This window comes from Alosa sapidissima, chromosome 11, assembly GCF_018492685.1.
Source record: "Alosa sapidissima isolate fAloSap1 chromosome 11, fAloSap1.pri, whole genome shotgun sequence".
Taxonomy (NCBI): domain Eukaryota; kingdom Metazoa; phylum Chordata; class Actinopteri; order Clupeiformes; family Clupeidae; genus Alosa; species Alosa sapidissima.
Genome location: NC_055967.1, coordinates 12,798,072 through 12,815,071, shown reverse-complemented (window position 1 = coordinate 12,815,071; position 17,000 = coordinate 12,798,072). Strand labels below are relative to the sequence as shown.

Here is a 17,000-nt window from a genome sequence, read left to right as displayed (position 1 = left end):
TGATAATATTTACTTTTTAAATAAGTAATCAAATAAGTAAAATTTGACCCGGGACCAAATTAAAATCAAGCCTAATTTCATAAAAGTTTTAATAAAATTGACAAGAAAAAAAACCCTTGGCAACTATTCGATCAAACCACAGTTTGATTAAACAGACCTTTGGTATTTCCAATAAATCTTAAGACATTTCAAAATAAAAAGTGAGAGCACATTTGTTGCCCTCTGCAGGTTCAATCAAGGCAGTCACACATTATAATGGGCTAAGGAACTCTATGGTTGGTTTCATATAACTGAATGTTGACACAGGCACTTTTCTGAACTCTAGACTTTTCATAATTTCTGTTCTTAGAAGAGGGCAAATTATATTGTATATAAAAATGATACTTGTAAGGTCGGAAGACAGTAAAATATTTTCCATCATGCTTTAAACAACCAAACATCTTTTCAAAATAAAAGATACAGTTTGTAACAAAAGCATGTTGAAGGACACTATAGATACAAAGAATGTGAATCCCCACAGAAGACATATTGGCCTAGTAGAACATTGAGAATATACTGTATAACTTTGTGGTTCAGTTTGAACAGAATAATATATAAGATTTCGACTTCCTTTACTGGTCTTTGAGCAGCAGGCATCCTGTTATTAAACATTCAATAAGGAGAGTGATTCCTCTGAGAGGGACTACGATGAGGTTGACTCTATGAAGCTGTCTGATTGACATGTAAGGCATTCATGACAGCCTTATTGGTAGTTCTATTTGCAGGCTCTTCTGCTTTCTCGGGTGACTGGGTAATGTGCCGTTTCCTGCCATCTAACTCTGGCACTGGACTGTCCTCTGACTGGATCTCCCCATTTTTGTTCTCCTCCCTCTTTCGCTTATTGACCAGTTCACAGCTGTCCTCTCCCACACGTCCCTCGGGCACGCCCAGAACACGCAGACACACAACAGCGGCCGCCTGTTCTGCAGACTTCTTAGACTTCTCCCTGTTGGAAAAACAAAAGATCAGATTGTGCCCTCACCACACCTTCAGTGATTCTCTACTAAATACAAAGTACAGACAGTTGGAGTGTATGCCAAGCAAAAGAGGCCACAACGGTGCTAAATCGATACTTTTAAAACGGTGCCGGTGCTGAAACGGTGCCTGAACCGGTACTTTGTTTTTAAAATGTTTTAAATGAAAATGGTCTAAAGCATGAATGGCTTTTTTTTTGTTGATAAGACAAATTTGAACATGAAATTGAACTGTTATATTCAATTTACTATGAATATCTCATTGCTCCTACAAATAATACATTTAAATGTTAAAACAGCTTGCCATGTATGCACACACAATGGTAAGCTCTGCTTTCAAGTTTACCCAGTGTAGGCGGTTTGCCATAAGGTATGTTAAAACCGCTTGCCATAGAACATGGACAACTGCATTTGCAAGCAAGCAAATCTAACAGAGACTCTACTTTCCAGTTAATTCAGTGTGTTCCCAAATGCTTCAAGAAATGTCATGTCTTAACCCATAACACGCAATAGTTTTGAACATGTCAGGCTACATGACGGTGTTGAAGTGTTTAGATTCCCAGCGCTAGCCTAGTCATATTAACAGCAATTATGGCTATGCGCTAACACCAGTCAGCTGAGTTTAATTAGCGATAACGTAGGCTACGGAGATGGTTTAGCCTCTTTGACAGCTCAGTGACATCAGGTATGTAACCTACATATTTATGTTTTTGCCAGCTAACTTTTAACATGATCTTCATATTCATTGTGATGCTATATGGCCCTCATGTACATGAAAGATTAATAATCATGCCATTATGTTGTTTAGAACACACCGTGAAATAAAGTTTTCACCTTACAACTTTGCTGATTACATTTCAAATAAATGCCAGTTAGCGCATTAGCAAGGACATCGTGTAAGGTATTAGGCTGCTGTTGATGTTGTTTCATAGCCTTTTGCTTGTGTATAGTTAGGCCAATGCTAGATTTTGACAGGAGCTAGCGATATCGCTTGAAAGTAAGCTACTTGGGCACACGCAAGCTGTCAAACACTGTCCAGTATATATACTTTTTGATCCCGTGAGGGAAATTTTGTCTCTGCTTTTAACCAGAGCCCGTCTACGGAGAGCCTTGCCACTCCGTATTAAGTCCCATTGTACCGAATTTTGGATGCAGTTCCACCAGAGTTCCACTGGGGGCGATCGCCATGAGTGCAGAATGAATGGGAGTCAATGGAGCTAGACGGCTAAAATTGTCTCTTTCACCTGATTGTCGTTGACAAATCTTAGATTTGATTGTAGTTTGTATAACTTCAACATGGGTTATAGGTCAAAAGTTGAATGAACGAGTACTTATGTCCTTTTGATTTCTTACAGGTTGGGTCGTTGTTGCACATAACACGCTAGCATTGTGCTAATGAATGACTTCATTGACACATTTGAAAGGCTTTTAAGAACAATTAAGTGACTTTAAAAAATATAATACTCAACCAAGTGTATTTTCTTTGCCTCCCCTTTCGAATACAATACTCAAATTACTTGGAAAAAAATTATATCCCGAGAAAAGTGGATTTTGAGGGGTACAGCTCCATAGACCTCCATGCATTCTGCACTCGTGGACGAGCTCCCTCATGTGGAACCACAGAAGGAACTGCAACCAGTTCAGAAACCGGAAGTTTTCCAAGAGTGGCAGTTCTCCCCTTATTAGACATTCTCTGTTTTAACCCAATCGGTGAATTAGTGAAACACAAACAGCACACAGTGAACACACAGTGAGGTGAAGCACACACTAATCCCGGCGCAGTGAGCTGCCTGTTACAATGGCGGCGCTCGGGGAGCAGTGAGGGGTTAGGTGCCTTGCTCAAGGGCACTTACCCACTGGTCGGGGCTCGAACCGGCAACCCTCCAGTTACAAGTCCAGAGTGCTAACCAGTGGGCCACGGCTGTCCACTCGCCTATGTCTGCCCCCTCTGGTTTATACATCCACTTATGTTAACTGTATCTGGATGTGTTTCTATCAGAACAAGACGTTAGAGATGGTGCATTACATGCAGTGATGCCTCGTATAAAATAAATAAATAAATAAAACGCTATTTAAGCACCGAAATGAGGCACCGAAATCCACGTTGTTATTCGATGCAGTTACTAGAACCGTGTTTCGGTGCCCAATCCTAATCCACACATACACACACACACACACACACAGCACGCTTCTATGCATCCAATAAACGGTTTAGAATCAGTTTATTGGGAATAAACCGAATATTCGTGTGTTGTAAACACCTTATTCTGATTGAAATAAACCGAAAAAGGCCATATTCGGTTTACTAATAAACCGTTTGCACACCCAAGCATATGCCTGTTTTAAACGGAACACTGGGTCATGAAAACACCTTAAACGGAATATACTCCCAGAAAGAAGAGTGTTGTAGGCCTGCGCATGCTCAATTCGCATAGAATTAGGATAAAATGAACCAATTGTCTCTCACACACTTTCCTAATCATGGCGAAACAACGCGCACACCTTTGGAAAGATGAGGAGACAAACTTACAGTAAATGGAATTTGGGCAATAAACTGATTTAAAACGGTTTATTCCTGGCATGAAAACGGGCTGATAGAGGTCATATGCATACATACATGCACTAAAGTAGAACAGTGTGGACTGTGTTAAGAATCAGCATTGTAGGAGAATATGTTGAGTACTGACCACAGGGTGGATCTATACTTCTTCTCTGCCACAATCACAGTGGACTGGAAAGCTCGGTCCTGGCTGCGCTGTACCTGGACAGGGTGACATCACTGATTAGGTGTACAGTGTATAAAGATCCTATCTGCCAAGATCACCCGCTTCTCTTTTTCTGTTTGTTGTTAATTAAATAAGGAGTATTTAAAAGAGCACTAACCCATTATCTGTTATAAACTTATTTCATCTATAAAACACTAATTCATTTGTTAACTAATTAATTACAGAACACTTTAAAAGGCACTTCAGTCCTGTGAGGCCACAAGTTGTCTCTGTTGATGCTGCGCTCACCACTTCATACACTGGCTGCTCCAGTTTCTCCCGGCGACTCCACTCCAGTAGGTACATCTTAGGTGTTATCTGAGGGGGGTATTCTCTCCTGGCCAGCACACACACATACAGCATTTCATCACTAGCATCACATGTCTATATCTGTTGAACGGCGTACAAGAGATTACAATGTGCTTAATGATTCTTTGAATAATTTAAAAAGGAATATATGAATAGTAATCAAGTGTTATGGTTTGGTATCTGATTATTTTCCTTTCAATTGCCTTTGGAGCAGAAACTGTAGTTGCCACTAATGTGAAATTAGTGTGTGGGAATGACTGAGTAAAAATAAGAATTGAGAGAGTGAGGACAGGATTTAATTCTGTACTCACTTCTCAAACCGAACAGGCATGGTGATAACGTCTCCGTCTAATGTAGGGTGGCTTTCGATGGTATTGTTTTTCTCTTCTCTTCGCTGTTGCAGCTCTGACTCAATTTTGTCATAGTATTCCATCATACTATACACCGCACTGATCAACACAAAAACATACTCAAATATCAGCACATCATTTAGCAAAAATGTGACAACAATGTGAGCATACTGTATGGGACCCGATCTGGCAAAATGAGTCGGAAGTCGCACATTCTAATTTTGAGATACAGGCTGATTACATTAGCTTAGTTAAAACTAAACTCATTGACTTTGTGAATAGAGTCTGGATACTCACAATTGGGAAACCTTTCCAACACTAGCATGGTGATGGATGTAGACATAGCGTTACCTTTGAAATCCTTGGTCGAGCGTAACCAGTCACATTGATCAGGGATTCCTAACGTTACTTGCTACTTCACCTAAACTTTACAAACTGACTGAATAAACAGCATCGGCAGTAAGGAAACAATGTATGTGGGTCTACCTTTGCTGTAAATAAATGTACACATTTTTCCGGCTGCAATTTTTGATGTTTGCAGGCAGGCACTGATACTATTGCTTACCACAGACACTTTCAATTTCGAAACTATAGCAACATACCCTCTGCTGATTGGGCAGGTAATCTGCCGATGGAAAAGTTAATGAATTATGGTGCTCCAGACTAGTATCTCCCTGAAAGGAGCTCTAGGTGAGCGTGGCCAGGCTATGATTACTTAAAAAATCATTGAAAATATTGAGTTTTCATTTTTGGTGTTATATGAAAAAAGAGGCATTCCAAATTAATTTCATTAAGTTTCAGAGTCAAGATAAGAATGTAAAATTTTAAAAAATATTATTCAAGTGGGCAAATCATATTATTCAAGTGGGCAAATCCTACCTGTACCTAACCTGACTCTCGCCAGATGAATTTCGTTCCGCCTAGCTCCACTCACATCCATCTGGGATCGCTTCCGTTGAGAGTGATTTCGGCACGAGATTGTATGGTAGAGACAATCAGGACGCAGAGTGGGAGTTTCATAGATGTGACGTAGCGTAGAAGCGACTGTGAGACTGTTCTCAGCGTCATGGGTTGGCTTCGATGTGAGTTCGATGTGGTTGAAGTAGCACGTCAATAGATGACGGACAAGTGGCTTATCCAATCTTATGCAAGAATTTTTTAATAAGGCCCAGCCTTCTGAAGCACCACTCCAATGGATCGATCCCAGATGGATGAGTGGAGCTAGGCAGAACGAAATTCATCTGGCGAGAGTCAGGTTAACCTGTACCTGTATGTAACCCGTAACTTCAAACGTGATTTTCTCAGTTTTTCAATTGGAAATAGATGGTGGGAGATCATCATTCAAAATGCTGTATCTTGAACAATTCAAGATATGACTTTGACCAGGATATCAATTGGTGACTCATTTTGCCAGATCAGGTCACATATGTGGGATGCAGGAAATTGAGCAAATACGAGAGAAGTAGATTAGTGGGTTGTATACCAGATCTCCTTAGTGGTTTGCGCAGCATGAAGCTGTTTGCCCATGGGTGACTCTACTCTGTCTCTCAGCATCTGGCACAGGCAGTACTTGGTGTTGAAAGCATTATTGTCATAACGAACTGCCTAAAATTAGAAAGAACATATGCATTAGGTCTTTAACATGTCATTCAAATGTACTCTTCCCCGATAGAATGCTGATGTATATAAATTTGAGGGGTGTTATAGAATTATAGAATTATTGAATCACTATTCCAAGACAGCTCAGTTGACAGTGGTGGTCTAGATGGCCCAGAGGGTACTTGAATATGTAACTCACATATTTAATGTATTCCTCCATGACTTCATCAACAGATACTGTCCCCTTGCTGCAAAAGATGGAGGGGTTCCACATAGCAGCACGGGCGAGCATCACTGAGCATGCCCCGGTGGCCTCCCGGAACTTTGTGATGTCTGAATGGGTCTTCACCAAATCAAGAGAGCCACCACTACAAGGCCAAAGATAGAAGACTGTCTGAGACGCACCGTTCAACTAAGCAAAACAGACAGAGGCAGCGACAATTTCAGTGCTGGACTCACTTAGCGATAACGGGTATTGACACCACCTTAGTCACTGCCTGGATGTAGTCGCAGTGAACAGGATGCTGAGGTCTCTCCTCTTTGAATCTGGTCGATGATGAACAGTGATAAACGTGTTTAATGACATAACGTGTTTAATGACATCAACAGAAGCTAATAAGCATCTTTCCAAAAATAACATTCACAAAGCCACCTTAACAGTTTTACAGTTTACTAATCTGCAGTTTATTTAACTGCATAAGTATACATATGCATCTTTTTATAGAATTGTTGCATTTTTTCTGCAAAAACACTTTCTTTTCAGACCTGAATAATTACTTTTTTTTTTTTTTAAATCCCGTCTGGTAAACACATCACCTCTCTACCCAAATTGCTTATTACTTTGGCCTTGTTTAATAGAAAAAAACATGCACATTCTACTAAATATATTCAGTAATCAAAGTCAGTAATAATTGTGAATATAAAAAGCACAGGTAAGCAGATGCAGACACAGTGGGATTAACACATTACCTGCCATGCACAGCTAAGGCAGACACTCCAGTTTTTTCTATTCTTTTCACCAATTTTACAGTGTCTTCCAGCTGAAAGATATTTCAGAAATCATCATATTCTATATGAAAACCAAACCTTCTTATCAAACCAACTGAAAATGAAATTGTATGGATCATTACCAAGATACTCACAGATGGAAGAACTCTGATTTTGCATGTCACAGGCTTCGATAGGCCATTTACAAGTGTGGTCAAAATCTTCAAATAAAAGAAATGTCATCAACAGACACAGTCATACACACAGGACCAACATACCAGACAGGAAAGGAACAGAAATGAAATGCTACTGAAATTCAGTGACCATTACAGCTATGACAGGCCTCAAACCTAAATTGGAGAACCATCTTTGGTGAAACTTACGGCCTCTATTTTGTCCGGGTCAGAGAGAAGGGCAGCTCCCATACCGCCCTGTGTGAGTAATAGACACGAGTCAACACTTTAGGATTTCCACAGGATGTAATGTTGAGTAACCCTGCGTGACAAGACTAACTTATACCGTGATCCATTGCCCAAGGTAATTATTATAGCAGATGATTCACTGATTATTCCAACTAGCTGCACAGCAATCATCTATGATACATCATTATATGTTTTATAACAAAAATAAATTAAAGGTGCTCTAAGCGATGCTGGGTAACGTCACTTCTGTTGACTTTCAAACAAAACAGAGCTAACTCGCTACTTCCTCCCCCTCCCTCCCGCGCTGCTCCCGTGCAATTGAAACTCTCCTAAACACGTTCTCGTCTGTGATTTGCTGGAACAATAAATGTTTTTATAGGCTAGGTTTGCCCAGGTTGTTTTTGTTGCCGTTTTTGGAGATCCCGTTTTTTTACAGTGTATTCAGGACACAGACAGCTAGCGGTTGGTTAGGTGATGTTTGCAGTAAGTGACATAAAATGTTTTGCGTAACATCGCTTTGAGCACCTTTAAAGGATAATTCCGGTATTTAGCACTTTGAGTCCCTTTTCTGGTTTGTTTTGGATGAAGTAGAGTGGTGGACACCGAAATTTTGAAGATGGGTCCTGTCTCGACTTTCTGACTTGTTTTGAATCGCATGGCTATGGTCATACACAAACATGTCCTTAAAACAACCTTTAACGTTCGTTTTCAAAACTGTGCAACTCCCCGAGTGGTTAATTGTGGTGTTCGTTGTGATGTATGATTTCAATCCGTGTTATTTGCTATTGTGGAGCTATTTTTTCAGATACCTCACAACCGTGTATAAACTTCTGCTCAATATTTGAGTCTGAAGCATAGGCAGTAAAAGAAGGTCTCGCGGGGGAAAGACTACAACCGTAAACAGACCCCCTTTCCGTTTCCGTAGCGCAGTGATATCAAGGAGCAATGAATCTTCCAACAGAAATCAATGGGATTTTACAAAATGGCAAATAAAACACGACAGAAACTGTATTTCGCTACGCGAATGTTTGCATGTTTGTGCATGCCCATAGCCAGCCAGTCAAAGGCGATTCAAAACGAGTCAGAAAGTCGAGACAGGACCCATCGTCAAAATTTCAGTGTCCACCACTCTAGTTCATCCCAAACAAACCAGAAAAGGGACTCAAAGTGCTAAATACCGGAATTATCCTTTAAGTATTGTTCATTCCCATCTACTGATGAGCTTAATTATTGTAAATAAACCTGACAACTGAGTAATGCTTACCTTAGTAGAGTACTCTTTAGGACAGCCCATATTGACATCAATGGCAGCAACATCATTTTGCCTGCACATCATTGACACAAATGTAAAGCACACAAAAGAGGTCAGAAAATGTCATTAAAAGGACATGAGCACTGGAGGTGTAAAAGGACATGAACACTGGCTGGATGTGTAAAAGGACATGAGCAGTGGATATTCAAAAGGACATGAGCAGTGTATGTGTATTGGGGAGGGGGGGGGGGGTTCAATAGTTGTCTTCGAACTTAAACATTTGATGATATAGTCACCTCTGCCATTGCAAGACTAAACAGGCCAGTAGTACTGTATCCATAAACTGACACTTAGTCAGTAGTATTGAGATAAAAAAAGGCCCTTTAAATCACAGTGCCGGTCCGTCCAGGTCTTTCTATGTCTATGATCTACAACCTCTCTGTACAATCAGTATATCCATTAATAATAGTGATACCTAAAGTGCAACGATACAAGAAATAGTCCTGGTTAAATACTTTAAACTTACACAAGTTGGGCAACGATCAAAGCTCTCTGTGGATCTGCTGTTCCCTTGGGAAGAAAAGATGGGATGATTTCAATACAAAATATTTGTAAACCACAAATGATGTGTGATACTATGCAACAAATATTTACCATCTGAAAGACAACCCTGTCCTTTTCACGGCTGCATGTCCTAAACATGACTCGGTCATCTGGAGCAACAAAATCCACAGTGTCCAACACCTCTGCCAGTCACATGAAAGAGAATGGAGAAAATATTACAAAAGTCAACCTGAAAGAGCTGGAGGAGACTGACTAGTTCAGCCTTTGCACACATTCTCTTATTGAACTAACCATGTATTCTAGCATTGCCCATCAGTCTTAAAGGGTATACATACCATTAACTACTCGCTTGCACTGAGCCATTTTTATATCTATTAGCTCCTGTAAAAAGAAAATGTAAATGTCATATGAATAATCGTGGCAGCAAGCAATCGTTAGCACCCAACATGACACAAAATGATGGTGCTGAGCGCTTGACTGATTCCTACCTCGCAATACACAATATCAGCACCGTAGTCCAGTGCAAGCAGTCTCATGGGTAATGTCCCAACGCGAACCATCGGTGCAAGTGCTGTTTTATTGCGAAAGCACAGCTTTGCTGTCTCAGCCATGATTGGTAGCCTTTCAAAAGATACAAATCAGGATTTCATATAGCATTGCTTCTAAGATCTAAGTGCATAACGTTAATCGCATCCAGCTGATGTACCAATGATACAGACAACTTGTAAAGATGTAAAGGTAAGTTACTGATGTCTTGATAGACGGGGGTCATGATATATCAGCAACATCAAACTGAATATAACAAGACTACGCACACTGTTTTTGTTCAGTAACCTCAATAAAGCTGCACTTACCTGACGTTTCAGTAAAACACAGAACCTGCTAACGACAGAAATCAACCACTTTGTACACCACATACGTTGCTAAATATTTGCCTAACTTTAGTTTGGGAGTGGTAATTTATTAGGTAGCGTTAGGCTTCTATCGGTTGAACTGTAGAACTGATAACAAGAAAGCTAACATTGTTTGTTTAGTGAGAACTAATAGCTTTAGATAGAAGTAGATTTTGCAATATTTTCTTTGATGTCTCTCACCAGAAAAAAAACAGCTTTTATTCAGGTTCTCATCCGGCTTCATGCAACAAAAACAGCACAACACATGTGCTGGTTCAACACCCAATCTACTTCCTGTTCTTGTAAACGTCACCAAAGATAGATACCACAGACTAGTACTACTGTTAGGCTGTAGTTGGTAAGAATCATCCTGTTGCCTCCTGCTGGCCAAATGGTGGCATTGTATTATGGGCATCCATTTACAGGAGGACGTAGCCTATCTCTGAGGAAAAGGGACATTTGCCATGTCAGACATGTGTGGCCTACTATTTCTTTAATATGGCCAATAATCTTGGAGAGAGAGTGGTGCGCACAGCTGAGCGGATCTCTAGGACTCCTCTCCCCTTTCTGTGTATAGGCCTACATCAGCCGATGCAAAAATAGAGTAATCATCAAAATTATAAAGGACTCTACCCAACCAAGTAGGCCTAACTTGTTCAGGTTGTTGAAATCGGGCAAGCATTTCTTAGTGGGGGGCCTTAAGCACAATTCATCTAAAAGCGCAAAATATGGCACAGATGTAGCTTAGGTCATACTGAAATGATTTAGCTAGGGCGCCGGAGTCAGCGACCCTTGGGGTTAGGATGGCGGCCAAATCCAATATGGCCGCGTGAAAAGGGTTCCGGCTATAACTTTTGAACTACATGAGTTACAAATACAAACTTGATATCTTTTTCAGCTTAATTGATCATGGGGAATACATAGGAATGTTAATATTTATGACCTGGTGCATCTGGACCCCTTATTCCTCCAATTCTAATATGGCCGCTGTCCAAAAAAGCAGTTTTGGCTGTAGTATGTGGCCTTACACCCCATTGTTTGTGCAAATGAATCTACAAGCACCAAATTTGGCACGGATGCAGCTGAGGGCATACTGAAATGATTTAGCCAGGCCGCCCGAGCCAATGGTCCCTGAGACCAACATGGCAGCCAAATCCAATATGGTTGTCGCCTGAAAGGGATTTGGCTATAGCTTTGGAGCCAGATAAGATACAAATACAAACTTGATGTCTGTTTTAACTTTTTTGATGATGGGAAACCCATAGGAATACTTACATTTATGATTGGGTATATCAGGACCCCCTAAATTCCCTAAATTCAATATGGCTGCTGTCCGAAAAAGGGTTTTGGCTTCAAATTTTGAACCAAATGCGCTTCAAATGAGGATGTCTATTTTTAGTTTATTGACCACAGGAAGTCCATTGGCATATTTATATGTATGCTTCTGTAAGTCTGGAACCTGTATTCTTTTCAAGACTGGTTGAAAATCTTTTTACCACAACTTTGAAGGTTATTCTCAATGTGGATTAAAAGTGAAATGCTTTCAGTGTACCACAGGTGAATACATTTCAAAATGTAATCACATAAGAAAGAATAAGACACAATTATTATTGCAAGGCAATATTTATGTCAAATTGTTAATAGAATAATATAGTCAATTTGTCCAAAACTCTTCAAAGGTTTGCTTAGCATATAAAAAAAACAGCAATAACATAAAAACAACAACAGTGAATTCTCATGGTCTCTCTCATGAATTTTTGCCTGAAGAAGACCCAGCAGGGTCGAAACGTTGTCTGTTGTGCATTAAATATATGGGAGTAAAAAGCAGTGTTGCGGACATTATATTTTTTTCAATTGAGTAAGTTTTCTTTTGTCCTGCACCTGCCAGAAGGTGGGATGTGCACACAATAACTGTTTGCTCTCTCATGAATTTTCATTATCATGGTCTCTCTCACAATTGTAGTCATAAGAACAAAACACTTATAGAAAAAAGTACACCTGGTTAGAAAGGAAGTTGGTAGGAAAGGAAGTAGTTGGCTAAACACTGTTGTTGGTCATCTTCTGAGACCACAGGTGACCACTACATGGACCCATTACAATTTGCATACCATCCACAGGTGGGTGTGGAGGATGCCTTAATCTACCTGCTTCATAGAACACACTGTCACCTGTACAGGGGCTGGCAGTATTGTGAGGATCATGTTCTTTGATTTCTCAAGTGCTTTTAACACCATACAGCCTATGCTGCTACATGACAAGCTCTGAAGGATGCAAGTAGACACCTCCACAACTTCATGGATTACTGATTACCTGACTGACAGACCACAGGTTGTGAGAATGAAAGGTGTGTGTCTGAACAGGTAGTCAGTAGCATAGGAGCACCACAAGGGACTGTGTTGTCTCCTTTTCTTTTCACACTGTACACCTCAGACTTCCAGTACAACTCTGAGTAATGTCACCTGCAGAAGTTCACAGACAGTTCACAGACTGCAGTTGTGCATGGCCGGTTGATGATGCAGTGATGTTTCTTCCACTTGCAGATAATGGCTCCCATGCTGCTTACTGGAAGATGTTTTGAAATGCATCTGTAACCAGTTTCATTGATATGTTTTGCAACAATAAGGTTGCAAAGGTCTTGGGAGAGCTTTTTGCTTTTATCCATCATGAAATGTTTCTTGTGTGACACCTTGGTAATGAAAAACCTTTTTATAGCCCATAAATATGTAGGCTACTAACCAAGCTTATATTAATTTGCACAGATAGAAAGGATAACTACTCTCTATATAGATTCCTTCCCTTTCCTTGCCTTAGGGCTTTTTCTTAGCATGTTTAATACTTTTCCCCTGTGTTATTCCACTTCATTACATGACTCTACTTATGGAGTTGTTTGGATTTTTTATGTGTGGATTACCTGAGTTATTACTAACGCCTGGTGAAAATGTTGTATTCCACTTTTCACGGGCCCTCTCCTCCATTGGGGCCCTATACTTCCCACTTTCCCCCCCAGTACAACGCCCTTTAATCTGCTGAACCTTCTGCTCGTTTCCAAATATAAAAAAAACTCTGCAACTCAATATTGGTCTGCCTGCCTCAGCTGCCTGTGAGGGGCTTTTCAGTTGTGCTGGATTACTGTTCACTGCAAAGCGACCCAAGGATGAGTGCAACTAACTTTGAAAATCAACTACTGCTCAAACTTAAAGGAGAACTCCGGTGATTTTTCACATAGATCTCCATTTCTCAACGTCCTTTTCAGGCAAGTACCTCCACTCGGCGGCCATATTGCAATACTTTTTGGGCACTTATCGTGCATCTATTTCAGCAGAAATGCGTGTGCGTAAGGCTTCACGACACCAATCTTGCTCCAGCAGCGAGATCACAACAGATGATTGGCACGATGTCTTCACAGCACACCACATGATTGGCTCAATGTATTTTACAACACACCACATGATTGGCTCAATGTATTCACATGCCCGCCCCCCCAAAAAAGTAACTAAGTAACTTTTACTTAAAGTACATTTTAAATGAACTACTTTTTACTTTTACTTGAGTACATTTTCAGATTGGTATTTTAACTTGTACATGAGTAATATTTCATCAAGGTATTGGTACTTTTACTTGAGTACAATATTTTCGTACTTTTTCCACCTCTGAATTTACCGCAGCGAACATCTAATAAGGATAGGACGATGTTCACATGAAGTGTAATTCCCATTTCTTCTTGAAGCCGAAATAAATCTGAGGATGTTTATCGGACATGCTTGGTTTTTACTGCAGGTACGTTAATCTTGTAATATCAATAAGGACCTAGGTAATGTTACCGTTAGCGTTGGTTGAGTGATGGAGGCATTTGATTTATTGCATTTGTAGAAAACTATAAATGCGGTTATACCAAGCAAATGTATAGCAGCACTGTTTGTATCTTTCGACTGTCATTTATTGCACGTGCTACAAAATCATTCTGTGCAATGGAAGATTTACCAACGTTACACCGGTCTGATACAGTTTTGCCTATACATGTGTGAGACTGAGACACCTGTTTATTTTGTTTTAAGTGCGTGCAGGGTGTGAGAGGGGAATCGATGTGCTTTGATTACAGCTTGGTAGTTGTAGTCTGTGAAATTAAAAAGCACGTGTGTGTGAAGTATCCAAACAATGTCACCTTCATTTCATTATGGCTGCTTTAGCAAAACACCTTAAGCTACTGTGTAGTGGGTCCCATTTAGAAGTGGCTACTTCGCGCTTTCCTTGACTCATGGAGCTGCGTGAATGTTATTACAACTTTTCGCCACGATATGACAGTTTAAGTCCGCTTGATACTGTAAGGCGTAAGCCATTGGTTTCCAAAGGAGATTTTATTTGTGTTGCCAGCATAGCCTATTGACAATTTATGTTGTAAATAGGCCTACCTTATAATCCTACCTGTAGCTTAGGGAAGCTAACAGCTTTCTATTAGAATCTAGTTTGTTAGTTACCGTTTTGTCATAACTCCCTGATGCATTTTTGCATTTAGAATAGCCAGAGCGTGTATATCTCAATCGGAAAATTAAACAATATCGGGTGCCTATGGACTAGGCTGGGTGAACCCAGCCTGATCTGCCCGCTATTTATTTTTTGATTTCTTAAAAGATTGAGCTTGGTCTGATGAAAGCCAGACTAGCCATGGACCTCAGTTAAACAATGCAAGGGAACATGAATCAGCCTATATTTGCACTAACAATAACGGACAAAAGCTCTTCAACTTTGGCCCGTTAAAATGTGTATGAACAGTCTAGCGACGCATTTCATCAAGGCCCATTTGGACATGTCAGTTATTTGCACCACTGGTTAGATGTAAAACAGCATTTCGTTTCAGACTAGGCTACTGTTACTTAATTTGTGCATTAACAATAACGTTTCAGACTACTGTTACTTAATTTGTGCATTGACAATAAAGTATTACATGAACTAAAGATGACTAAAATCTTATGTAGAAGAAGAAACATTCACAAAAAATCCATCCATCCAAAAATGACCTTTGTTTTTGATAGCTGTTGAAAACGGCATGGAACTGACAGAGATGTTTTTGTTTAAAAATACATTAAAAAAAAAAAATAAATAACATTATGCTGATACCTTTTGCTTTTCCTAAATACAATGTAGCCTACAGGTGTAAGTGACCTTTCATCAATCCAGTTGCAATGGATGAACTGTGATGAACTGCCCTACTTGTGATTGTTTAGAGATTTTAAAGGTTTTATAACAATTCTACATCTTCTTTGGCTATTCTACAATCTATTCACCTTTTCAGCACCAGTAGGGTACTTTCTGTGCAGCCGCACACACACACTCAGGCATGCCAAACAAGCATACACAAAAGTTTCAAGAGTGGGGGATGGAGTAAAATATGGAGACAAATTGAAGTGTGATTTATTTTCGCGGAATGGATGTACAGGACTGAGCGGCGGTCATATTTTGTACCGCTATGCGGTACATCTAGTTTTGTTGGAAGTTAAAAGTGGGTTGGAAAAACAATGGACGCTTCCTACTTGTAGTTTACCGCAGAGAACGTCTAATAAGGATAGGACGATGTTCACATGAAATGTAATTCACATTTCTTCTTGAAGCCGAAATAAATCTGAGGATGTTTATCGGACATGCTTGGTTTTTACTGCAGGTACGTTCATCTTATAATATCAATAAGGACCTAGGTAATGTTACCGTTAGCGTTGGTTGAGTGATGGAGGCCAATTTGATTGATTGCATTTGTAGAAAACTATAAATGCGGTTATACCAAGCAAATTGATAACAGCACTGTAATTGTATCTTTCGACTGTCATTTGTTGCACGTGCTACAAAATCATTCTGTGCAATGGAAGATTTACCAAAGTTGCACCTGTTGATACAGTTTTGCCTATACATGCGTGAGACTGAGACGCCTGTTTATTTTGTTTTAAGTGCGTGCAGGGTGTGAGAGGGGAATCGATGTGCTTTGATTCCAGCTTGGTAGTTGTAGTCTGTGAAATTAAAAAGCACGTGTGTGTGAAGTATCCAAACAATGACACCTTCATTTCATTATGGCTGCTTTAGCAACACACCTTAAGCTACTGTGTAGTGGGTCCCATTTAGAAGTGGCTACTTCATTCGCGCTTTCCTTGACTCATGGAGCTGCGTGAATTTTATTACAACTTTTCGCCACGATATGGCCGTTTAAGTCCGCTTGATACTGTAAGGCGTAAGCCAGCTTAGGGAAGCTAACAGCTTTCTATTAGGATCTAGTTTGTTAGTTACAGTTTTGTCATAACTCCCTGATGCATTTTTGCATTTAGAATAGCCAGAGCGTGGATATCTCAATCGGAAAATTAAACAATATCGGGTGCCTATGGGTGAACCCAGCCTGATCTGCCCGCTATTTATTTTTTGATTTCTTAAAAGATTGAGCTTGGTCTGGTGAAAGCCAGACTAGCCATGGACCTCAGTTACACAATGCAAGGGAACATGAATCAGCCTATATTTGCACGAACAATAACGGACAACAGCTCTTCAACTTTGGCCCGTTAAAATGTGTATGAACAGTCTAGCGACGCATTTCATCAAGGCCCATTTGGACATGTCAGTTATTTGCACCACTGGTTAGATGTAAAACAGCATTTCGTTTCAGACTACTGTTACTTAATTTGTGCATTAACAATAACGTTTCAGACTACTGTTACTTAATTTGTGCATTGACAATAAAGTTACATGAACTAAAGATGACAAATCTTATGTAGAAGAAGAAACATTCACAAAAAATCCATCCCTCCAAAAATGACCTTTGTTTTTGTTAGCTGTTGAAAACGGCATGGAACTGACAGAGATGTTTTTGTT

General features: G+C 40.0%; 1 protein-coding gene across 1 annotated transcript; it reads right to left on the bottom strand.

The window, feature by feature from the left end:
- Positions 1-72: 72 nt before the first annotated feature.
- dus2 (dihydrouridine synthase 2) lies at positions 73-10,462 on the bottom strand. Its single transcript, XM_042110204.1, has 16 exons — positions 10,356-10,462; positions 9,750-9,882; positions 9,597-9,642; positions 9,352-9,443; positions 9,224-9,267; positions 8,710-8,770; positions 7,407-7,454; positions 7,179-7,244; positions 7,006-7,076; positions 6,496-6,582; positions 6,236-6,404; positions 5,921-6,042; positions 4,399-4,536; positions 4,028-4,115; positions 3,701-3,774; positions 73-985 (listed from the first exon to the last, which is right to left on the bottom strand). Exons 2-16 carry the CDS (start codon positions 9,870-9,872, stop codon positions 700-702), a joined length of 1,515 nt encoding a protein of 504 aa, XP_041966138.1. The 5' UTR covers positions 9,873-9,882; positions 10,356-10,462; the 3' UTR covers positions 73-699.
- Positions 10,463-17,000: the final 6,538 nt, after the last annotated feature.